This window comes from Synchiropus splendidus, chromosome 9 (assembly GCF_027744825.2).
Source record: "Synchiropus splendidus isolate RoL2022-P1 chromosome 9, RoL_Sspl_1.0, whole genome shotgun sequence".
Taxonomy (NCBI): Eukaryota; Metazoa; Chordata; class Actinopteri; order Syngnathiformes; family Callionymidae; genus Synchiropus; species Synchiropus splendidus.
The window spans coordinates 5,548,844-5,575,119 of record NC_071342.1 but is presented as its reverse complement, the minus strand read 5'-3'; the positions used below and the strand labels follow the sequence as shown (position 1 = coordinate 5,575,119).

Genomic DNA, 26,276 nt, shown 5'->3' with positions numbered 1-26,276 from the left:
AGGACATTTGTCTTTCCTAGGATGCAAGGAATGTGATGATGAAGACTTTAAAATAACACGGTCATTTCAATTGAGTTTAAGTTTGCTTATGATTCCTGGTCACATTTTGTGTGGACCACACATTCCCCAGCCTCACACCTTAAATCTAACCATCCAAAACAATTGGCTAACCTTAACTAAGTCTATATACCAATTTGAACCCAATCATAATAACTCACTTATTTTCAAGTTTTAATCCTCAAATTGAGGCTTAGACTTGTGGGGACCTTTAACCAAGATATTCTCACAAGGATGTGTGTTTCCAAGAATTGTTCCCCAGAAATATAGCTTCAGTATTCCTGCCTCTCATTTCCCCAGCCTCTCCTCCTAAACCTAACCATCCAAACCAAATGGTTACACTTAACTAAGACTCTCAACCAAACTTAAACCCAGTTATTTTAAAGTCTTCATCCTCAAATTAAGGCTTAACCTTGTGGCGTCTGGCAAAACCGCCCCACAAGAGCCTAACCACCCCTCAAGGGGGTGTTTTCCCCCAAATTGGACCTCAATAGAATAGATATGCTTAAACACACCCCCACACACTTGTGTTTCTATCCTTGTGGTGACATTGTGAGTTGTCTAATTGAGATAATGCTTTCCTGAGCCTTGCTCTGTCTCTCTTTCTCTCACCCCCTCTCTCTCTCCCACATCCATACACACACATCCATACATGTATCTCTTATGAAGACTATTATGCTTTCCCCAGCCTCTCACCCTGAACCATCCAAAACACATGGCTAAACTTAACCAGGACTCAAACTTAAACCTCAATCATAATGCCCCGATTATTTTGATGTTGTCACCCTCAAAACTCTATGTGGACCGGCCAATATGTCCTTGTGAAGCAAAATGTCCTCACAAGATCAGTGTCTTGTCAAGGATTGATCCAAAACAAAATCTAAAACAAAATGAGACTTGACAAAGTGAGGACCAGCCAAAATGTCCTCACTTTGCAAAAATGTCCTCACTCTGTTGATTAAAAACCCATACAGGTTCTCACAAAGATAGAAGTATAAGAACACAAACACACACACAAACTCACACGCACATACACTCGATATTTGTGTTGATCCCCATATTTTTGTGTCCATTCCACCAATTTTTGTGTATTCATGTGTCTTAATCATTTCCGTTGTTAAATATTTCCTACATAAACCATAGTAAACGACAAACACTTTATGATCATCATCGAGGTATTTTATGAAAAACATGTCCACATATAAAACTTTATTTTCAACAACACATAAAAAAGAAGAAGGTGATAAATGCCATGAATAAAATATGCCCCAAAATCTTAAACAAAACATAAGATAAGTACTGGTAATAGCATATAGGCTGGAAACAACGAGAGCAATGGACATGAGGATAATTCCGAAGGCTTATATTTTATTATCATTAATTGTTATCAAAAACCCTCCCGGATGAACATTCCGTACAAAACCCTGTAACCCTGAGACAAAGATGAATTTACAGTACGTGTCTAATTCAGGTTTCACTTTCTCACCGCTCCCATTTTGCCTTTGTGTAAAAAAAAGTCATAATATATTCACAATAATATATGGCTGCTCATCCTCATCTAGCCGTTTTGGATGCAGAAAATAAAAGCTGGCTGTTGTTGAGGAAATGGTTTGTTGTTGATGAGCAAAACTTAAGCGCTGCTCTGGGAACGTTTTGGCAATGTGCATATAAATCAGGCATTCTTACATAAACCCTGCATTTGTATTTACCCTGTTGAAATCAAAACCCTGTTTTCTCCAAAATAAAAGCACGCTTTTGCTATTTGGCAACTTGATGAAGTACTTAAAATATACAGAAATACTGGACTTAAATCATAATATAGGGCTAATATATTGGACGACTCTTAACACATAAAGGGGTTGTGTGAGGAGAAATCCTGGATCCTTGAGCAAAAAACAATTTTGATTTAGATCGTTGCCGTGATGCTGACGTCATCCCCGCTGCTGCTGCTGCTGCTGTTGTTGTCCGTCGGTTTCTTGTTTTTGCTCCGTCCTTTGGTGTTGGGCAGCTTGTTGTCCTTCTTCCAGCGCATGCGGCGGTTCTGGAACCAAACCTTCACCTGCCGCTCGGACAAGCACAGCGCATGCGCCACCTCGACACGGCGGCGGCGCGTCAAATAGCGGCTGAAGTGAAACTCCTTCTCCAGCTCCAGGACCTGCTGTCGCGTGTAGGCCGTGCGGAGACGCTTCGGTTCCGGACCCACGTGGTTTGGGTTTACTACAAATGACAGAATCAGAAACTGTTTAGATACAGTGACGAAATAATAGATATCAATACTAGACACCGTATTTCATTTTTTTTAGTTTCACATAATCATTTATCATGAATAAACGCGGGATATTTACTCTAGTTTCTGATATTATATTTTAGTTTTTTTTTTTCAGTCATGGCTTTAGAGTATTATTATTAGTAATAATAATATAAACATTATAATTAAAGAACAAAAGCTTTTAGAATGTCGAAATTAGGCTAAACAAATTAAAAAAATGACAGGAAATTATTGTAAATTAGTGGCTGATATTACTAGTGCTAATATATAATATTATGTATGAATAATAATAATAATAGTCCAACCCCATGAAATAAAATAACAGAGAAGCTATAATTTGAATACATTAAGATTATGTGGGAAAACAGTTTACTATGTTAATAAGAATTATATGTGTTTTTATAAATTTGTTGAAAGTAATGTTGCTACTAAAAATTAAGAAAAGTCTACAGTGAGACGAAGGCTGTTTTTGTCTTTATAGAAAATAGATTAGAAGTGAATTGAGAGAAAATATGTTTGTAACTGTTCAACATCGCACCTTTGACCATTGCAGTCAAAGGTGCGATGTTGACGCAGTGTGACTTGCTGTGGCAAGCCCTGATGGAAACCCCGAACGAGTTCCAGATAATAGACACGTAGTTTTGTTTTTGTTTCGGTTTTTTTTCTTTTTTTTTTTTTTTTTTTTTTACATATTACAACTTAAACCTCTGTGTTCACAAAGAATCTGCAACGCACTCATGCGCCCACGCACGCACACAATCTCGCACACACACACACTCACACACACACACACACACGCTGCGGCAGAGCCATAAAACTTTATAGCCGTTGTAATTCTCTCTGGACTCTCACTGACGTCGTAAATTACAGGATGACAAAGATGTTGCTCCCAAATGGACAAAACATTAGAAAGACAAGAGACGCGCGCGCGCACACACACACGCACACGAACCCAGATGATAATCTCTCACCGTGGGCGACGTGCACTTTCTTCATCCAGGGGTAGACCACTATGGGCGGCTTGTCTTTGGGCTGGCAGCCGCTCCTCCTCTGCACCTGAGCCGTCTTGGCGCAGGTCATCCACGCCTGGCACTGCAGATTACCCGGAGGAAACCGCTCGTCTTCTTTCCCCTCTGAATCCGGGTAGCCGGGGAAAGTGGCGGCCCGGTGCGCCGGCAGCTCCTCTGCGTCCTGTGCCTGCGCGGAGAGCCCGTAGCCGGGATGATGCGGCGCGTACGGGGTCGGCAGGGCCTGGAAGCCCCCTCCATAACCGTCCTGGGGATCGTTGTTGTTGTTGTTGTTGTGGTAATACCCCCCTTGATCACTAAAATTACTGTAATCTTCCTCGCAAGGCGGGAACTGCGGCTCAGCATATTTACAGCTCACCACGTACGAGTCCATGATTGATTTATAGCGAGGCTGGTAGGAGAATACTAATTTTTCTTTCTCTCCCCTCTCCTCTGTCCCTTTTCCCCCCTCTGGCATCCAGCCATCCTGGGGCTGTCAAATAGACGGAGGGCCACGCCGAGCACGTGACCCGGGGGCCAGCCAATCCGAGGGCGCACCGCGGGTTGTTTATGTGCTGCGTAATGAGCTAATTAGCTGGACGAAATGTACAAAAGAAAGGTCTATCTATCTATCTATCTATCTATCTATCTATCTATCTATCTATCTATCTATCTATCTATCTATCTATCTGTCTATCTATCTATCTACCTATCTATCTGTCTATCTATCTATCTATCTACTTAATGCATTTCTTTCTCATTTCTCATTTCTTTCTGCCGTTTCTTTCTCTCCACACCCCACCACCATGCATCTGGATTTCACTCTCTCTCCTGCCCGTCTTTTATCTCATCCTTCTTTATCTATCTCACTCTATTTTATTCTCTAATTCACCGTTTCTACCTCACAATTCGTCCACCCACCCTCGCTGACTCTCACGTCACTGTGTGATCCATCCATCCACATCTATAGTTCCACATCTCAATAAAATAAAAGGCGATTGTGAATGTGACATATGGTGGAAATACTATGGCATGTAAAAAAAAGCCATTATTATAGAAATAACGATATGATGCTGAAATGGAGAGGAAAATATGGTCTTAATGTAACTCCAAACAAAAACTCAGAAGGGAAACGTTTGAAAACAGTTTTACTGTCACCTTGACATTTGAATAATGTTTAAATTAAGCACCCAATTCAATATGAAGATTTTCATTGGAAATTAAATTCTTTAATCATAATTATTAGTGGTGATAGTAATAACCACAGCAATAATACTCATAGTGCTTGTATTTTATTTAACACTTGTGCAAAAAGACAAAAATGTTTATTTATTTCAAATAATACTGTATTATTCCATTAGAAAACATGGGTTTTAACATTTAAAGTACAGATTTATTCCAATTTCTTAAATATCCTTTCCTTTAAATGTCGCCGTCCACCGAGACATTTGTCATCTCTCATTGTTAACCTTATGTTTGTATTAAACGCAGTGTCCCTTCATCATCCGCCCCTCACTTCAGCTATTGACTGAGACTGTAGATTTATGACCCTGACTTGACTGGCGTTTACCCCCACACAGATGGCTCGGCCTGAAAAAATTAATCTGGGCCATATTGAGGCTCCACCGGGGCCATATTTGGCCTTGTGGCCGGTCAAAAGGACACACAACAAAACGTGGCCGGTCAGAAAAGGCCTGTGATAAAAGAAAGGGATAAAAGGAGCCAGACAGTGACTAGTAGTTGGCTTTGTTCGGCCAGAGGTCAAGCCGAGGTGTGCCCCCGCTCACCGCTGCCGCTTCTATGGGCCCAAGAAAAATGCACTGCTTCAAAAATGACCCCTAAAAAAGCTGTGAGAGAAATTAATGATGCTAAATTGAAGGAGAATAGAAGAAATCGTTCAATTAAAGTGGACACACTGAGGAAGCTGACTAATGATTGCTTCGTTGTGTTCTCTCCAACAAACACTTCATCACAGAATAACGCCGAGTGAGGTCTTCTATTAATGCAGCTGCTGCAGCTAAAGATGTTGGACGCAGAGGAAATGAAGAAATGGCTTTTTAATCAGCCAGAGTGAAGAGTTTAATGAGTTTGCCTGGCACGGAGATCAGTAAACTCATTTTATCCATCATTTCTCACAATGCTAAAATCTCATGGACAAGCCATTCAGCTGGCATTTTTCTGACATTTCAACCGTCTCAACAGCTCCACCTAAATGTAATGGTGACACTTGATGCTGACTTAAATCAGACTTTCAGATTGCTATGCCACATTAGTAAGCCCTGTGTCCGTGCGACAGAAAAGATGTGAAGGATGATGCACGTACCTTGTTGTTAGGCACCACATGTCATACGGTCCCCATGCCACAAAACCGTCATGGTAATCCAGGCACAGGACTTGTCATTCACGTGCATGTAAGTGCCTTCAGCCATGACTCCCCCTCAGAGAGTACGTCAGAAGTGAAGACAAAACTTTACAAGCCTTCTGCAGTGTCTTCAAACAATCATGTATATGTTGAATATGCCACATTGACTTCTTCAGGTTTTCCGGCAAAAAATCTCTCAGTCAAGATGGCAGTAGCCATCGAATAGTCATCGAATAACAATTACCGGGTACAAGATAGCGTCATTCACAAGAACACCTCTGATATGCTTAAACTTTGAGTAAGTTGAGAATAATGTAGCACACATGCCAAGCCTGTATGAGGCGCTGTAATGCACACGCAAACTAGGAGGATGAGTGGATGTTGCTTGTGCTCTGCATCAACATTATTGCCATTTTATTTTGGGGTTACATTGTGTGAACCAAAGAACGCATTGACCAAACATTTAGTTTGGCGATATGATAGGAGTCCTGCTTCTCTGCTTCAGTACTGCGGCTCAGTTAAGTCGTCAGAAAGATTTTGAGTCGATGTTTCATATTGAGTGGACGTAGTCAAGGTTGTGAGGGCAGCCATCTTAACGGTAATGCATTGGATTAAAAGCCTCCATCTGATCTATGACAATCCATGTCAGTACAAGTTGGTATGGCTTTGAATCGCTGTCACAGAGACATTATGAGTCTTGTCAGTTCTTTGGACATTTCAAACATGCTAGCCTTCAATATCATACCTTCGTCTCCTAGCGCCCTGGCTCGCTCTTCGTTACATACTGACCATTGTTATAGGGACATTTGACTAAGTCCAAGTCGCCTAAATTATCCTTCTCCTTCCTTCACTGTGTTTTGAGTCCTTCTCATTCCTAATCTAATCTAATGCATTGTCAGCATTCTCTTATGAGTCAGCCACCTTCACTTTATCATTTATGTCCTGCATACCTCTAACTCACTCCATTAGAATACAGTCTCCATGTTTGGTCTTTTAATAAGCCCACTAGATTGGCTTCAGTGGCTTTAACTTCTCAAACACTTTGCAGTGAAAACCTTCTTTCACGCATGCATCGTAACTGCAAGCATTTTTACGGCTCTTTCTTCTCCTTTACTGTTGTTGGTGACGATAAAAGTTGGAGAGCGCGTGGAAAAAAACCATTGTTGCAAAACCATCACACTTCATTTGACGAACAAATTGGATGCGAACAACATTGGATGACGTGACACTTTCATTTAACATCACATCAATAACGCTGCTTGCAAAAAAAAAAAAAGGGCCCGTTATCAAGAAGTGAAAGTCACGACCATAAAAGAGTGCTCCATGTGGAGAGTAATCACACTGTAAACAGTCAGCAGTTTGTCCTCTCCTCCATTTATTTTGATCGATGAGTCGTCCTCACCCACAGACTCCCCTAGAACCCAATCTGTGACTGAGGAAACTCCACACACATTCGGTTCTACAGGGTATTCATGGGCGAAGGCGTGCTGGCTGGAGCTGTAATAAGAGATTTCCAGTCGCACTTCTCCACCCTGATGTGTTTTATTCATCAGAGGTGTTGTGTTTGTCTAAAATTAATGACAAAAACAGCATCAACCTGCCGCTCGTGATGCATCAGTGTCGACGTATGATTTATAGAAGCCATTAATGGGGCTGTAGCTGCTAGCTTTGGGACATCGATAACTCAATAAGACAAAGCACATTAATTCTGATACATATGTGTAATTACTGTAAGCAAGTGAGACCATTATCTTAAAGACTTGCGGTCCTAACCCTGCTGACGCAGCTTTTATGGGACTCATGCCTGATAAAATGTTTTCAGAGTAAACAAGTGTATTGAAAGAGTTGTAGAAACCTCATTTAGAAAACATGATGCGTCGCGATCCAGACAGCTTCATTAGCTAGTCATTTAAAATGCACATATGCTATGAATAAAACAGTCATATAGCAGTATTGACTCCAATATCCACCATTCTGCGATGACAATGAACCTCAGCTTCGTTCATTTATTCATCCTCCATTGACCTCCATTCAGGGGACAGATGACAAGATATATCACTGTTAGGTCAGAGTGTTGAATCCAGCACAAACACAAAGAACTAGCTTCATCCATCACGAAGGTCGGCAGCGTTTACACGACACAACTGAAATTAATATACATACAAACCAGATTTTTTATAAATGGCTATTGATAGCTTCCTTTCGTGTTAACAAAGTACACATTGAAGCGATTTGCTCATAATTAGCTGACTCATCATAATAATGGCACAATGCTTCTACTGCAAGACAGCAGCCCTCAAGATAGTTATCCCAGATTTTGCCACAAAAACATGGCATATTGCAGTATTTATGTAAACAAAATGGATCACCAACAGTTTTACAATCCATCAACTCGTTTCCAATGCCCAACAAATTTAGCTCCAATATCGATTGGAGGCTTTGTGTGCAGAAACATCTTTGTCTTCTTGTCTCTTCTATAGAGACTGTTTTGTATGTCAAATAATTAGCTTAGCATAACTAGTTTTGGCGCCTAAAACAAGTATTTTCTCAACAGCCTTGTTATCTTTACAATAGTTGGAACGTACAGTTCAACGACTGAGCCACTGTGACGCTTTATTCTCAGTTCTGAGTCTTGTTTTATGGTTTTTGTTTTGTACACAGATCACATGAAAAGTTAACATCCTCCACATCCAACTGTTAGTCGAAGCAGTGACTCATATTTTCGATCCACTCATGAACCTCTGTAAGAAACAATATCAGCCCACCATCAAATATAAATCATTCACTGGAGACCAACAGAGGTATTTTGGCAGCCTGAACTATCTAAGAATTGATAGAGTTTGACTGGAAGTCTTTTGAATGTACTTTCTGTGAGGGCAGACACTCCAGTATTCTGGACATCAAATGAAAACAGATGGCCTCTAAACCCACAGACGCTCAACTCTTAGTACATTTGTCAACTTCAGAAGCCTTTTGGGAAAAAGGTGACACACTTTTTAAGATTCAAAACATATCTTGCTTTCTTATTTAGTTCTTCAAAATATAAGTACAAATACAAAGTGACATTACTCTCGTCCCAAGCTGCCTTTAAATAATCCAAACACTTGCATCATCCCTTCAGAGAAGAAGACCAGGACATTTGCCTTGAAGTAACAACTTCAATTAGAAACCTGTAGCTTCTGTTACCTCAAAATGTACTCTTCATCTCTCAGCAAATACATCCATACACTTGTTAACTGCAGTTTTCTTAAATACAGAATGAACGAGCTGACGCCATCTTGGAGTGTGTCTGCCACCCCTCTCTGCAGCGTGAACGTTCACAGTCACCATTCTGCCCACTCTAGTTTCCCTTAAACAACCCAAGGTTTCCTTCCTTCTTCCCTTTGAGCAGGCGAGCACTTTCTTCTCCAGTAAACCATTGCCTGGAGTTGTAAAACTCGCATGCCATTTATTAGCAGAACTTCATGTCAATGTGGGAAATTGGATCATAAAAAGTTATGGGTGTGATGCTATCACCTGGAGTTGTAACCTGAAAAATGTAGTTTGTCTCTACGATCGGCGAAGAGCACAGCAGTAGTTTTTCCATAAGTCGTTTTACAAGTGTCAAGCCATGTGAAGGATGGAGATGAAAATGCAAGTTAATGCCACAAATGAATTCAGCAAAATGTTCCTTTATATATAACCACCTCACCACAGCGGTCCAGGAGCCTGACTTCTACCTGAGGAACTCTATATCCCCTTTCTTTAAAGTATGACCCCCACTGCTGAGCCTTAACATTATGACCACTTTCCAGAAGCTACCATGGTTAGTCCCAAGTTAAAGCAGCATAGGAGGGAGCCAAGTTTCATCACCGCACCAGGCTCATCGAAGACGCCCTGAACCAGGAGCGGAAAACTCAATCAGACAAAGGGCCATTTTTTTCAGGAAATTACAGTCTAAAATGAAGGTGATATCAGTGTGCGATGTATATAGTGAATATTTGAGATGCCATTAGCACATGTAGCATTTGTGAGTTCCTTCCTGGAGTTCAAACATGCTGTCACTGTCCCATTTGTTAATGAAGGCCCTTCCATCTGCATCAGCTTTTCTGTTTCCAGATTATCTGCCAACACAAAGCCTGAACACTCTAGGTGGATAATGATGTCGACATTTTGCCCTGTTTCAATGAATGTTGAATTGTGATTTTAGCAACTGACCATGTGTGCCATCAAATGCCCACAATCCTTTGCAAATTAAAAGAAGCTTTTTTTTATCTATTATTATTTGTTTAGGATGGTATTAAAGACCAAAAGTTGTGAATGTATTTCAATGGAATGTGTAATATGCATGTGGGCTAACGCAGAAGCGCCTCGTGTTTGGTAGCCTGTAGTTCCATGTGGGTTTTGAACGAAGTCATCAAACATGGTTTCTGACCAGTGGTGCTAACAAGCCTAGCGCTGTCAGAACTATCTTAAAACCCAAAACCTGACTTCACACATCACACAATAGAGTTGAATCACGAAAATAAATCAACGTTCATGTGTGATGTGTGATGACAAAAAGTGCTACAATTTGATTCATGTTTAAAATATGAATCATCATTTCAGCTTTGAGAACTCACTTGTGGCGCCAGATAAATCCCAATGTTTCTTGAATGTTGGAAGCTGCTGATGTGACTGAGTGCTGTACTATAACAAAGTCACTGGTGGAGGTATGCATTGTCTCTGTGCTGCTCTAGTTAATGTATGGCTCTTATTTATTAAAAAATAACGAGAAAACAGTTTTAAGCCATACATTCAGAGTGCTTTAATAATTCAAAGTAAGCATATGTAATATCCTTATTGGTAATTGTTTATTTGTCCAAATCACATTTAACTTCTTTTATTAATTCATTTTAACTACGTTCTAACTTAATTTTTAAAATACTTCCCTGATAAAAAAAAAAAAAAAAGTATATATAAATGGCTATTGTTTTACTTTAATGCTAGTTAACACTTTTTAATTTTGAAATTGCACATAAATATTGATAGTATTTGATAGACGTTTTGAGTTGCAGCTTTTTGTAATCCACTGCGTTAAAAGATGCGCTTGTGTTTGTCCAAAACCTCGTGGAGGTCAGAACCATTTTTTTGCAGAAACTTCAAATGCAAATCTCGGGTTCTTACAAAACGTGAGACTTGAGCGTTGGCTAATCGATTAAGGTGAATAATGACTGCACACTCCAGATGATCTATTCAAAACAGACGATTAATCCAGGAGGAAGATTTCATTTTTCACCGTGATTCCAGCTCGGACTCCAAAAGGGAGCGGAGTCATTAGAGCGCAGCTTCTGCTCTCAATAGCTGTGAACTCTGGCGGACTCGTCTCTCTCTGTTTGGGGCGTGAAAGGGCATTCTTCAGTTGCAGGGTAGCCTAGCTGCTGGAGGGTCGCAGCAGGGTCAGGCAGAGATCGTTGACCGCTGCGTCACCGCGCGTGGACGGGGGGCACGCACGCAGGAGCTCGCGCTGGGGACCACGCAGAGTTCACGCGGCCTGCGGGAGTCGCCTGCTCATTGTTCCGAGCCTTCTTCTTCTCTTTCTGCCCTTAATGGTTGTTGTCAAGTTGCTAAATGTCTATTTCTGCACATTAATCCAAAAGGTGACGCCACGATCCGCGCAGCTCCGCTCCAAACCCTCAGCGTTATTTAACCCGTAAATGTCTTATATGTAACAATGCTGCGTTCAGCGGCAGTTGAATAACATCTTTTTGGACAATTAATTGATAACAATTCGATGTCTGGGTGCACTTGGAGCTACGCTGTGCATCATTACGCATGGCGGTGCGTTTTTGGATCCTATTTATGACTTCGCGTTTTAATATCAAAATACTGATTTAGCAATATTGTAGGAAACAACGACCTAATTTTTGTCAAAACAGCATTGGTTTTAGGGCAGGAGACATATTGTGGGTGTTTGTTTATAGGCCGTCAACGACCAGCAAATATCCCCTTATATGATTCCGCTGCATTACAAAAAATGTCTCCACTAGGGGCGTACACTGCCAGTCCACCAAACCTTTAATGTCGTACAACATTCAACTCATACAAAAAGCTTTTTCCTCACATAAGGATGTTTGGTTCAGGTCTGGTTCATAATGGTGCGTTCTTTGACAGACACAATCCAGTTCGAGTCTGGTGTGGTCCGAGGGAAGCCATCGAACGTGGATGTCTTGAGAAGGACAACCCAAAGATTGCATCTGGCTTGTAAACAGATATTTTACCACTTTCCGCATATGATGTTATGACAGTACAGAGGAAGATGAAGAATAAAAAATCAAATATTTAAGCATGGTACGTTCTCTGACCGGCGTCCAAACAATCAGTTTTGGACTAAAAATGTTATTCTCATTTTTTATATAACCAATGTGTGTTTTGATGCCTTGTACAACAGACATTGTTTCCAGGCTCATCTAGATTAGACATCAAACAAGTTTTACGATCGAACCGCTCTCGTTGGGTCGGTTGGAGCTACGTGTCCATTTGGAATTCATCTCTTAATCCAGTGTTGCGGCATCGCGTCAGGTCAATCAAGTTCACGAATATCAAGGGCTATTTACCCAATTTGTTGAGTACATCGATTTAATTAATGATATGTACTGGAGTTGCAATAAAAACAAGAACAGATAATATGTATATTCTTGACGTTTTACAACCAAACTGGCAAGAAAGTCGTTTGAGTCGTCTCTTTCGTTCTTTTTCTGTTCGGTTTTATGCTTGCATTTACTCACGCACTATTGTGGTTACGCAAATGTTGGATTGTACACTTTAAAATAGCACTTTTGTTGTTGGCTATGCTGGTTAGACCAGCTGATGCTGCTCAGCAGAGGTGGCACCTTTCGAAACGCCCTGAGCAATGTTTGAAGACGCTACGGGCGTTATGGCGTTTACTGGTGCGTTCACTGACATTACACAGACATTATTACGTCTGTGTTTCGGACCAAAATTAAATTTCAATCTAAATGATGTATTCACGCGATTGACAAATGATGGCTTTTTCTACGGACTCGATCATCCAGGATTCAGGACTTAAATAAACGATGGCAGTATTAAAAACGGTGGATGGTTATTACTATTACTGATTTGGGGTCATTGATCGCCATCCTGGCGTTTAGTTCGCTGCTTTTGCACTGAAATGTCAACGTCAAGGCGCTCCAGCTCTGAATTATGAGTGAGAACTGACCACCAAACGTGATTTAGGACAATCGCAAAGCTAAAATGAAGACGTACATGCCATGACGCGCAAAGGTGCCTTCACTGACATTTCGCTATTTCCACAAATGAAACTACCAAAATGATAAAATGGTAGGTTTTCATATGGGCAAAGCATCATGACCAATTTTGGCGCTGACTATATTGCAACAAAATTGTGATGATTAACGCCTGTGGCCCGAAACCCCTCCAAAATTTCTTTTCTGGTGTGATCTCTGGCTGAACCATCACAAACTACAGGCACATTCTCAATGGAAAAAGTCTCTCATGGTCACAAATACATTTGCTGTCATGTGCTCTACATTGCTTGATTGATTCCATCATTTCGGGTTCAACGTTTTCTGGCGCACGAGTCCCACAATTTTGACGGACAAGGGGTTTAATATCGAATTCCTACTATTGGCGAATAATATTAAATAAATAGAGTTTCATTTCATCAACAAGCGTCCAACGCAAGTCGCATTCACCGACATTTATCAACGTTATTCCTCTTATTCAACCGCTTTAACTTGCCATGATGATGTCAATCATCACGTGTTTTTTTTTTTTTTGTTTTTTTTTTGGAGCTACAGCGAATAACGCGGTCACCGAACTCATCGATGACCAGCGCGCGCGATAGAAAGCCATTCAGATGTCTTTTCTTTCGGGGGTCGTTTCACTTTTTCATCTTAGACAGGCTGACCGCTGGATCACCCCACCGCCCCCGGCCTTCTGCCGGGTCAAAGCCGAGCCGAGCTGCTTTAACCCGGTTTAGACATTAAGTGACCTCCAGCCCTGGGAACAAACTCGGACTGACCAGTGCGAGAAAAAAATAAACGCTGCCCACTCGGACTGTACACTGAGCCTGCGCACGTAACCAGATTATTCTGATGGTTGTGTGTCTTTATTTTAAATGTGTGTGTTTTACGAGGGATTGGACTGGTTAAAAAGAACATAATTGTTGTATACATTTCAAATTTATTTTTTAATGTATATTTGTGGTACACCATACGAATTCATTAAGCGTGTGACTGTATTCTTTTTCAATTGTGTTTTATTGTCCCCTCCGTTGTGTTTTCTCCATCCTTGTTTAACAACACATCAAATTAAAATCTGTGTCTGGTTTGTGCTATTTTGTGCTCTATTTGCGCTGATGTGTGTGTTAACAAAGTTTAAATATAATGATGAACAATTTCTGCTGTATTTAACACCTTAATCTGCACTATAATCGCTCACAAACAATATATTTGTTTGTGACGATATTTGTTGTTCTGATAAATGCACGTTTCAAACCTGCATATTCGTGGTTGACTCGTAGACAGTCTCCACGCCTCTTAAACACACTCACTTATTTTTAAATGATAAATACCCGTGTTACGATGTGGTTTAGGATTATGACCCCCCCAGCTGCCGTTTACGGCTGTAACAACTTCTTCAGCTCGAAGCTTTTTTATTGCAGCGACGCTGTGAAAGTTAACAAGTCCGTGAACGCACCATAACTCTTAACAACTGGAACCGTGTTTACATCTGCACAGAAGCGACCCTGACGTTTTTAAATCATGTTAACAGACGTCCGCTCTCTCTGAGCGACTGGCTTTCAAAAAATTCGGGGGGATTTTTTTAGCCTGGAGACATCAACGCAGTTCATGTTTCTGACATTGGATCCCATCGCTGACATAAACCCATTAAAATATGACATTGTAACGAGAGAAATATTACAGATTTAAGCCTCGTTAGCATCTGTTCGTTTTTTTTCAGGGGGCATACATTATGTTCTGTTTATCCTGCAGGAAGTCTTGATGGTAAACTGTAACGAAAATCCTGGTTGTTCCTGGAAATCCTAAAATACCCCAGCGATGGACCACACATGGGCCAGAAGGAAAGACCCTTATGAACGATTATATTGCACTTCCAATGTTTATCAGTGTAATTCCAAAATCCAGATGAAATCTATGGATTGAATTATGTTAAACTGACCAAACAAACCGTTTCGTTTGATCTGCAAATATTAAATAAAGCACTTTACAGGAGACTATTTGGAGAAGTAACGCAGAGGGAATGTTTTAACGGTGGAAATGTGGTTAAAAACGGCACCATTATGAAGGTCAACTAGTGATGAAATTTTAATAATATCAAATTAAACTCAGTTGAAGTAACAACTATTTTAATGAATAAGGTCAAACTGAAAAACGTATTTATTGATAGAAAAGTGCCTGTTTAGTTAATCTCTCCTTTCCTTCGAAGATACCAATAAACAGAAACGCAGCATACGTTTATTAAATGACGTGAGTAAATCCTATGGCCAGTAATTCATGAAGAGCCCCGGGAAATGCGCTTAAGAAATAGTAAAGCGATCCAGAACGAAACCGTTTAAATTAGAAAAAAAACCCACTTAATGTAACATAATCTCGTGCCAATACCTTGCATTAAATAATGAGTAAAATCTTTAAATAATTTCTTACCCTCAGCGCGAGTTAGGATTTTATGCCAAAAGTATAGCACCTGAGGAGTCCAGCATTCGTGGTCAGGTTGTGTCCATCAGACTGAGAGTGGCCTTCCGGACAGATGTCTAACCCACTCGAGTTGGTTAATTAGATTATATATTGGACTACAGGTGGATGTGTGCACTCGAGGGGTCATTAGGGGGTCCCCGGACCAGCGTTTGGCTTCCCCGTACCCCCTTCACCTCCCCCCACACTGTTGCCGGATCACCCCTCCTTCGTCTTTCCCCCCTACGCTCATAACTCGTCGCCAAATATGAAATCACTTACATGTTCTTCTGTGATCTCCCGTCCAAACACGACCACGGTGCGTGTAACAATCCCCCCGCTGGACCGGACCGCGGACACGAACTCGCCTCCTCCCCGCGTCTACCCGACGAGCATTCTGTTGATTTGGGACAAATATCCGCTACCAGTCCCATCTGGCCGCCTGGCCGCTATTCTCACTGTGTTATATTTTGGGGCTTGTCAAAGCTCTGGCAATAAAACGCACTTTATTACCGTCACGTGTTCGGGCTTTTTTCCCTGGCGCTTCTCCCGCGCGGGACCATAAATTATTAGAGCCACTTGATTCAATAACGGCGCCAAAGAGGAAACGCTGTTCTCTGGGGGGTTCTGATCGAGGAGATTTAAGCGTTTGTTGCGGTTCTCTCCTCGGCCAAAGTATTCCTCTCGAGTCTTTCCCCAAATATAAGTCACTTTTTTCCCTATTCAGCGGGATTTCTCTGTCATTACTTACACACCTTTTGTGTCTGCATCACACCGCGAAACACTTGCAATAAAATCCGTGCACGAACTAAAGCTCAGTATAAAAGGAAAGTTTGGGTACGTGAAATCTTTATGCTGTCTTTATACTGACATTTACATTGACTGGAGCGGTAAAAAAAAAAAAAAACAGCATATTTTCTTGTGTAAAAATATTGTAATCTGAACACATTTGTTTACTGACGTATTTTTTTCGTGATATCAAATTAAAATAGACCTTATATGTGCGTAAAATCCATCTAACAAATGAATGTTGTATCTGGCGAACGAACTGAGCCTTTATTACGATTAAGAAATTATATATTTATCACACCATGCGCTAAACACGTGTATGAAACCCAAATCGTTGTACATTGATTTGTGTTTTAATTTTTTTTTTCAGGTGAGAATATGTCTTGTTAAGGACGAATGTCATGGATTATCAGTACTTGTGTTGGCGCAGAGTCTAATTTCTGGTGCGCACATACTCAAACCATTTTTTTTTTTACAAATTTCTGGAATTAAAAATCCAATCCATTGGTGTGCGTAAATTTTGTTTGGGGTTGTTGTGTGATTTGCATCGCATTTATGTAAATGAATCCCACTAAATATACAACAGTCACCAATAACTATATAATAAATCGATCTTATAGATGGACCAGGATAAGTTCCATTGTTTTATGCAGACAGCATTCTAATAACAGGTCACATAGATGCGTTTCTTCATCAACTGAAAGCCCACTGTCTCGGCAGCGTGTTGTCACAGCGTCTGTTTCCCTCGACGGTCTTTCCCCCCAAAACAAGCCGAAGATGAAACCCTGTTTGCATTTTCCGGATGTTCCTGGAATGCTGTTAGGAGCATTTGTTTCCTGCTTTGATTTCCGTAAATGGGTAGCAATAAAGCCATAAACACACACTGTGAAAACAAGCGTGTGTGAGTGTGTGTGTGGGGGGGGGTGCGCGTGCGCGTGTGTCCAGTTTGACACACAGGCTGCGAGCTTTGCCAGCAGCCGTTCGTTGCACATTTGAGCGTAAAAACAACAACCCCAGTCAGACGTTGCGCATGCGGTTAAATGTCTAAAATTCAGCAAAAGAAGGCGAGTTTGACTCACGAATTCCACAATTCTGACTTTGAATTTTAGTGGATGTTGTAATTATGTATAATGAAAATATAAAAATGTCTGTTCTGAATCATTCAGACTCGAAACCGTAGAGAAGTCTCGGACCTCAAATCACACTCCTGCCTATGTAGCACCATCTTCCGTGAGGAAGAGGTTCCACACCAACAACAAAAGAATGAACAAGCGCCTCCACTGCGCTCGACATGACGTCACAATCTGCTCCAGCTGCGCAAACGCGGATCAGTAGCGTCATCTAGTGGCCAATGTGTTAAACAATAAGTGTAAAGTCACGAAAAGAGAACACTCTTTTTATTTCAAAATATATACAAAATGAAAATACTCTTATTTTTGTTTGTTCGTTACCAGCGGTGTGTTTAATGGTCGTCTGTAAACTTTCTTCAAATGGATAGTTCGTAGCTGGATAGTTCGTAGCTCTTATCAAGGGAGTTTTAAACATCAGATGATTGGGGAGTTGGTTCTATTATGTCTTTTATGGTATTATTTCTACGTGTATTTTGTTTAGGAAATCCCGGAATTTTACGTCAAAAAATGGTCTCGACTTCTTTGAAGTAGTGCTGCTGCTCTCTGGTGGCCAAAAAGCAGAAAAGCAGCTGAATGCGAATATGAGTGGGGTTGGGGGGAACCGCCATTAAATCTGCCCACTGAAATGTAAATGATGACATGATTAATCTATTTTAGATGTTCATACTGACATAAATGAAAGATACCAAACTACTCTATACTTTAAAAGGGTGTTTCGGTTGAACAACAATATTGTCTTTGAGCGGTGGCGCCATAGTCCCACCCCTCTTTGCATCCACATTGATATTAAATGCTTTTATGGCCACGGTTTTTCATGTCATGTCTGGTCCTAAGATTAGAACAACCCAGTGCCATACAGCTGGGAACCTGATTAGTCCGCACCGACAGAGCCTTCTACATGTACACTCCATGTACATAAACATCGGATTCATAATTTGAATCCGAGGGGTTCATGGTTCTTTTGACCAGTAAACCTAACACATCCAAAACACAGGTTTTGCTCAAAATGTAATTTAAACAAAACTGGAGAACAGTTCACACATTTAATAACCACAAGGCAAATATATACTAATACTGCTACTACTACTACTACTACTACTACTACTAATAATAATAATAATAATAATAATAATACAGATGATTAAACAATGCAACAAAATACATTTTACAACTGATATTGTTTTCATTCTCGACATATTTTGGTGGGATCAAGATGTTTTAAGATCGGGAATCGTTTAACTCCGACCTACATTAAAAATGATTTGGTCTTATATTGGTTAAGTTACTTTAAATTCCATATCGTCTGCTCCTCACCGCTCTACTCCAAAAAAATAAACGGAATATTGTCGCGCACTGCCCTCTCGTGGTTACTAAACAGTATTACAGCAAGTTGACGTAACTATAACGTTTAAGACCTTGTTGTAATAGTAATTACACTTAAATTTCAACCACAGATCGGATCGATTTTTTAGTGTTTTGACTCATTGACTGCCATTTACAAATCACTACCTCCATAGAGCTTCTAAATACATTTAAGTGTGTTTCTGACACACTTCACTATTGGCTGCACATCCTCTCAAATCCAAGATTCACTTTGCTGTTGACTGTGAACAACAATGCAGCCTACGAAGAGTTTTTTGGTTGTTGTTGGTTTTTTTTTGTTGCAAGACCACAAAAAAATTGGGTCATTCCCCCTCTCAAATCGGATCATATACGTTAATTATGATTTTTTTTTATATATATATTTACTTGACTAAACCAAACAAAATCAAGTATTACACAACCAAATATTATTCTCTTCTTTATTAATTCTTGTTAAAAACAATCCGAGAAAATGTTTGTATCCTGCTGAAACAGAAAATCAAAATGACTAAGATTCGAATTTAATTTTATCATGAAACCATTAAAATATGACATTTGTAAGAGAGGGCTAGAGAAGTTTTTTTTATATATATTAAAAAGCTGAACTTGTACGTACCACTAGATGTCACTCTATTTTGATACACAGAAGTTAAATAATCTGAATAAAATACTTCTTGCTCTAGGAGCCTGTAAAGAGTAAATCAATTTTATTTCAAGAACAGACCTGGAGGTTGTTTTCGACTTCACGACCAAGCCCACCTCTGCACCGCCCTGCAGGAGCAAAGGAACATTGTTTAAAATAACTGGGTGTCTGTGGCTCTGTCCGCGTTTTTGTCTACAGGCTTTAAATTTTCTTCTTCTCTGCGTCACCATCCTCCCAATCGGCCTTTGTTTCTTTTGTGTCTCGCTGTCACACACACATAAACACACGTACAGCCGCACACAGACGGATTCCCTGCCGCATTGCAGTAGGTTGTAAATACTGAGCGCCATCTGAGCTCCACCAATGAAATACTGTCTTTGTTCGGCCCTATCTCTCACACCCCGTCTGCCCCTCTGGAGAAATTGGGGGAAATAGTACTAACGTTCAGTGTCTTTGTCCGCGTGACACTTAAAACGGGCCAATAAAACAGCAACACAAAAACATGGAGGAAGGGAGTCCTCCTGTCTGCTGTGCATCTGTCCAGGAGTGGGACCCAGTCTGAAACCGAGCAAGTTCACCAGCATGTGCAGGGGACCGCGTCCACTCGCACAAAGCACGGACTTTCAGTTGGAATCCAGCGCTGTGTTTCACTCCACCGACTGAACGTAATGTTAGAGCGTAATATCAGCAGCATGCCTTCCGTCCCTCATGACTTCAGGCCCATTTCTCCTTCAAAGACCCCACATAAGTCAGCATGACATTTCAGATGACTGTAAACGGCAGTGAAGCAAAGCGTCATAAACACCGCATGTCATCATAAAAACAATTACTGTGACGTTAATTTCCAGGTAACGGATTAGATTTGGGTGGAAGAGCTCCCTCCTGACCCCAATATCAGAGGTAGGACTTAAACTAAACGTCATAAAACGGCATCTGTGTCTTGCTTGGATGCATGTATAAATCCTATAAACCTCAAAAAAGGTTTAGAAATATTTCCAAATGCGCAGACAACAAGGTTTTGAATACTATTACTGCGCAATACAATAACAACACCGCTCTGTGGCATTATTTCGAAGCTAAACGTTCCCGCGGTTTGGGGTCAACTGACGGATCGATGGTCCTGACAGCAGCACAGTGACATGTCCCAGCTCAACGTCAGTACCTGATGGTGGAAGTCAGCAGGGATGTTTCCCTCCTCCGAGGCGTCCTGCAAACACACAGTCGAGAGGCGCGCACAGAATTAGCACCTTCAATGAACCGAGAACGCTTCGGTTTCTCGACCGCATTCCGTATTTTACAAGCAAATTAATTATAAACAGAACGGATGCTAGACGTTAGCAGGAAGAGTGCGTACCGTCCACGTCGATGCGCGCGCGGGTGTCAGCTGCATCTCTGTGCCGCCGGGAGCGCGCCCAGCTGGGTATGGTCCGAGCGCGCGCACATGACCCACAGCGGCCAATGGCGGGAACCCTCGATTGGTTAACGTGCGCGTAGGCATGCGCAAACGCGCGACTCCTGCAGTCACACACGGGGAAAAGGCGTGTGCATGCGAATAAATAAAGACGCGCGCGTAGCTCGGCACGGCACGGGAGCGTGTGTTGGCGCGTTCGCGGTCGATTGCGTTATGCTACAACTGCAACGAAGGCCTCGGTTGATTGGATTAGATGCTTTCGTCTTTTTAAATCAACATTATCATCGAAAACGATGAACATTTGATGGGTGAAACGGACTGCACGTTTGTGCATATAATTTCATAGACAACAGTGCACAGCTTCTTTTGAAAATACAGTCATGTATTATGGACAAATGCATATGTCCCGACGTTTTTTATACGCTTTTGTTTTGTTACGTTTTTCGTACAACGTGCTGCAAACACGCCAGATACACTTGCAGAGTAATTATTGCCTAAACAATACAACAATAACAAAGATGATGTACCTAATAAGTCTTGAACATGTTCACTCTACTGGTTATTTATCAAAGAGAGTGAGACAAAAGAAAATGTATTCTCGTTTCCCACGATAGGCATGATAGACCCATCTTAAAACAACGAAATGTGCTTTAATAATGCTTCTGGGTTTAGGGTGACTTCGAAATACCGTGATAATGTGAGAGAAAAATTCTATTTCTATTTAATGCTACTTTATTTGGACCGTTTGGAATCAACCAAGATGTCAAATAATGAAGAAGAAATCCATTTTAAAATGGTGATGCTCCAGTGATCTCCCAAATACATCAGCATTTTATTGCACCAATAAAAAGCAGCCGCCATAAAAAATCAGCCCTCCGTTGCTGTGGTAACCACAATTCAAGTTCTTACTCATTTCCATGAAAATAGCCGCCGTTTTAAGACCACTATCCACATTGCACTTGTGCTTTTCCATCATTTTAGTCGATGGTAAGTGATCACCAATTTGCTTTTGAAAAACATAAATAATAATATAAATGAAGACAGAAAAGATAAATGAATGTTTTGTGACAGTGTGGAAGGAAAATCTATCAACCATCTTTGGTCTTTTGGGCTCTTAACAAGATATATTTGTCATCATTTATTTGCAGACTTGTGTGTGGCTCCCTGAATATATTTAAAAGTCAATAGAAACATTTTTGTCTGCAGTTCACACTTTATTCACACAATTTATGTTGTTATTAAAATGACTGATGTGACTTTGGTTGGACTTGACATTGTTAAAAAATATTTCATCATGAAATATCATAAACATCTGCAGTTGCAAACTTACAAACACATGATTATACTGTTGATGAGTTCTATTTATTATATAAAGTATGTATGAAGGAATAAATAGATTTTAAAAAAGCAAGTCATTTCCAATCACCACTTGACAGACATGAAAACATTTGAAGCAAAAAGTCAGATGAAATGTTGTAATCAGTTTATATGCATATGCAATATCCTGTTGCGTGTTTTTAAAGGGGCGTATTTTGGGTTTCAATTAGTTTATATATATATATATATATATATATATATATATATATATATATATATATATATATATATATATATATGGCTGTCATTAACGTGGATCGTGCTCCACAGTTACAGAATGCAGTGTGATGACGTGGATGGAGTTCAGGTCAGAAACCAAACCACTAACGGCGTTACAACATCTCGAGGGACTGACGTAGTTAACTGCAGCAGCACGACGGTGAAACATGATCCAGGCTGAAGAGAAGATGCAGAGCAGTAAAAAAAATCTGCTCGCTGGGCTGTCAAAGGCTTAACAACTTAAAACAGTTATGGTATATCCTTTTTCGACGTACTTAGTGAAGAAAAACACCAGAGCAGTCCAGGAAACCCACACAGACGTGCAATAAAACTCAACGAGCTATTAATATTAAGTGTTTTTAGGGTGTGTTATTATTTTCCATTTGTGCGCATCAATATGATCAAACTACGTGGTGCTGAAAGATACAAAATACCAAACTGTATTTTTTTCAATTGCAAATGTCCAGATTATTTTTAATATTAATCACTGAAACATGACGAAAACAAGACATATCAGAAAGGGTTGACGTGTTAATTGGACTTTAATACTGGCCTCCGTGCCTTTGTTGGACTGCTAACTAAACATTCAAATATTAAATTTTGAATCAATTGCTATTGTGAGACTGTTTAAACTGTGGAAACACATTTCTTCTTAAAGTAGTTTGACATGACTATATGACAGATCATGTTCAGGAGTGAAAGATGAATAAGCTGAGCCAGAGGGCAAAACCTTCGCATAGAGTCCTTCACTCAGATTCAAAGCCACTGAATATTAATTTTATAATATTGGGTGTTTTATAGGGGTCGCACCTGACCGCTGGTCTTGCGATCCCCGAAATACCGGGCTCAGAAAGTTTGTCTTGTTCTGGGAAAAACATCTTGTCAGAGTTGGATGATCTGAGGGTGTGTTATTTTGAAATCCTTGTGACCCAGAAAGAAACATCTGCGAATGTACCTAATAAATTCTACTATTTTTTTTTTTTCGTCATCAGCAGCCTGCGGTCCAAACACATAGTGTTGCCCACGCGAGAGCCGTGTGAGTGTCCATGTGACGTTATCACCCCTATCCTGAAAGTCGGTGTTTTTGTTTTTAAGCCAGACAGGCACTGATTCTTCTTCATCCGGAGCACACTGTTGCTGCAGATTGAAGCGCGACAACAGCTACATCTAGCGGGCACAGTCTGCTACAGCGCACAGGTCTTGTTTAGGTATAAACGTTTGATACCCGTTTATGTGAACTTTTAACTAGCAGTCAGTCATGCTCGCTTACGCGTTGTAGTATTCACCCAGAGCTACCCGGGAAAGTCTTTACACTCCTTTCTTGTTGTTCCGGGGAACAAGCGAGATTGGACTTTTAGAAAATTTCAGTCCCATCCGCCTGGTAATTACTGTGTCTCTCAGAGGACTTGTGGTCTGGTATAACGAGGCCACCCAAACCACGTATTTCCTCGTGAGCGAACTTGCGGTCTCTTTTTGGCCCAAACCGATTGTTTTCAGGCAATCGCTCATGATGCCTTTCCTTGTTTTCCTCGGTTGTCCGCTCCTCGAAAGAGAAAAAGGATAGCTGGTAGACGATTTTAGTGGAGAATATATTGAATTATATTGTGCATTTGAGCCGTGCAAGAGCTGAAATATGTGTGTACATTCTGTTTTCATGTTCTCAAACGTGTTATTTAGCGTCTATTGACGCGCTATTGATGAATCTTAGAAAGAAAAATGAATAAGGACGCTACGGCTTCGTATGTAAATAAAAGATTTTATAAAATCCAAGGCTCATCACACACACACGTACACACACACACACACACACACACACACACGTACACACACACACACACACACACACACACACACACACACACACACACACACACACACACACACACACACACACACACACACACACACACACACACACGTTTGTATTGCTGTCCCTGTGGGGACATTGTGATGTTTCTCATTGCCATAACCCTATCCCCAGCCTCTCACCCTAAACTTAACCCTCCAAAACACATGGCTAACCTTAAACAGGACTCTGAACCAAACTATAACCCAAGTATAATCACCTCGTGAAGTCGTCGTTCTCAAACTGAGGTTCGGACCTGTGGGGACCGGCAGAAGGTCCACACGAAGCCGTACAGTCCCCACGACGATAGTGTATTGTCAAGAATTGGTCCCCACGAGGAAGTATAAACAAGCCCACACACACTCTCTCACACACACGCGCGCGTTTGTTTCGCTATTTTTCAGAGGACATCTGATTGGCATTATGCTTTTTCCAGCCTCTCACCCTGAGCAAAATGTCCTCACAAGAAGGTGGCTTGTCAAGTATGGCAAAACATGCCCACACGCACACACACACACACACACACCAGCGTAGTTGTTCATGAGCTATTGATGAAGTATCATTCAACACCCAAAATTGTTTATGGACTAAATAACGTGTATTTTCGCGTTTGTATGTCACAATAATTTTAGTCCATATATACATACAGCATGTGAGTAACGTGAATGGATTGCGCGAATGACATTTTAACACCGTTTTAACGACATAAACCAGGTATTATTTGTTAACTCCTGAACCACGATCCGTTTTTACACCATGCATTCTAGGTTAGTGAACTGAGCTTTAGATTGAACATATAACCACGCCATAATTACCGTCGAAATAATTAGTATATCTTTTGAAATAAAATGTGTTTGTCATGAATTACCATTAATTAAATATGATAGTATTTTGTTTATTCATAAACTGCAAATCCGTGTAACCAATGATTAAATGATATAATAATAAACTGGTTTATTGTGTGTCTGGGTGAAGTGGTAATTTGATGATTGGGGTATTCCAACTGGGAAACGTTAATTCATGAAGCAGCTATTTGGCTCCTTAAATTGACGCTCCTTTGTTCTGCCCCATTCACAAAATCCCACTTTTATTTGCAGCCAAACAACCGACACCAAATTAGGAGTGTGGTGGATCAAACGCCGGCGTAAAAAGTCCGTGGCTTCCTGAGTCTTTGTGGTCATGTGGTCAGTGGGAACGTCTGGTCTCATCTTCGGACAATGACTTTAACATTTAGAAGGACAGGTCAGGCAGGAAACCTTGTCCAATAAAACCATCGAGTCATGAGGACTGTCTGGCCTAAATCACTTTATGGCTGCCCCTCCTGCGCGGGGAGAAAGTCACGTTTATTCCCCAAATGCACGCTGTTGCTTTACGAGCCTGAAGGAGCTTATATGACCCGTTATAAACGCGCACAGAGGCGCACTGACTTTGACAAAAACAAGGAGCGACGGTCCACACTAGAGAAGGAGCGGAGTGGATATCACGATACCAGAACCTTGACGTTGGATTAAATAAAAAATCTAAGACGTTTGGCTCCGCAACAATGATTTTGATGGCGATCAAAGGGAATTTTGGTTGGTCTTGTTCGCTCAATGATCTAACATAAGCCTGCTGCTTCTACCTGGATGAGCAAATATTGGTGACGAGACTTGAGACGATGAGATTGAAATCAGACCAAAATAAACGTCATTGTCTGACAAAAAAAATCAACACAAACAGCGGTAAACTGAGATTCTATACCTTCGCATTCCGGTATGTTTACGCCACAGACATTCGAAAATAAATTGTGTCTTTGTTGCCCTCACGTGTAAAATTGTTTGCAACAATATCAGGAAAATAATTCTTGTCAGTTTCCCCCTCCAGTTTTCAAGCTAAATATGTATTCGTCAATATTCGCGAATCAATAAACTATGCGATCACCCAGGATACGTGTCAAAGCTATCAGAAAAGTAACTGCCACGCTCATATGAAGCCAGTGTAAATTTCAATATTAAAAGTACCATTTTTTATTTATTTATGATATTTATAATATTATTAATAATATTAGAGGATGTTATAATGCTCATGTAGTTTATTCATTAATATAGATGTTAAAATAAAATTGTCTGA

General features: G+C 40.6%; 1 protein-coding gene across 1 annotated transcript; it reads right to left on the bottom strand.

Moving 5' to 3' along the window:
* Positions 1-1,313: 1,313 nt before the first annotated feature.
* On the bottom strand, positions 1,314-3,727 carry LOC128764779 (homeobox protein Hox-D4b-like). Its single transcript, XM_053874907.1, has 2 exons — positions 3,298-3,727; positions 1,314-2,274 (listed from the first exon to the last, which is right to left on the bottom strand). The coding sequence occupies exons 1-2, from the start codon at positions 3,725-3,727 to the stop codon at positions 1,964-1,966; spliced, it is 741 nt and encodes a 246-aa protein (XP_053730882.1). The 3' UTR covers positions 1,314-1,963.
* Between the last annotated feature and the right edge of the window lie 22,549 nt (positions 3,728-26,276).

Bases quoted from the DNA above. Each gene is read 5' to 3' on its own strand.
- LOC128764779 (XM_053874907.1), bottom strand. From the start codon at position 3,727: ATGGACTCGTACGTGGTGAGCTGTAAATATGCTGAGCCGCAGTTCCCG. The intron at 2,275-3,297 runs GTGAGAGATTAT...TGTCATTTGTAG, and splicing joins GAAAGTGCACGTCGCCCACG to TAAACCCAAACCACGTGGGT.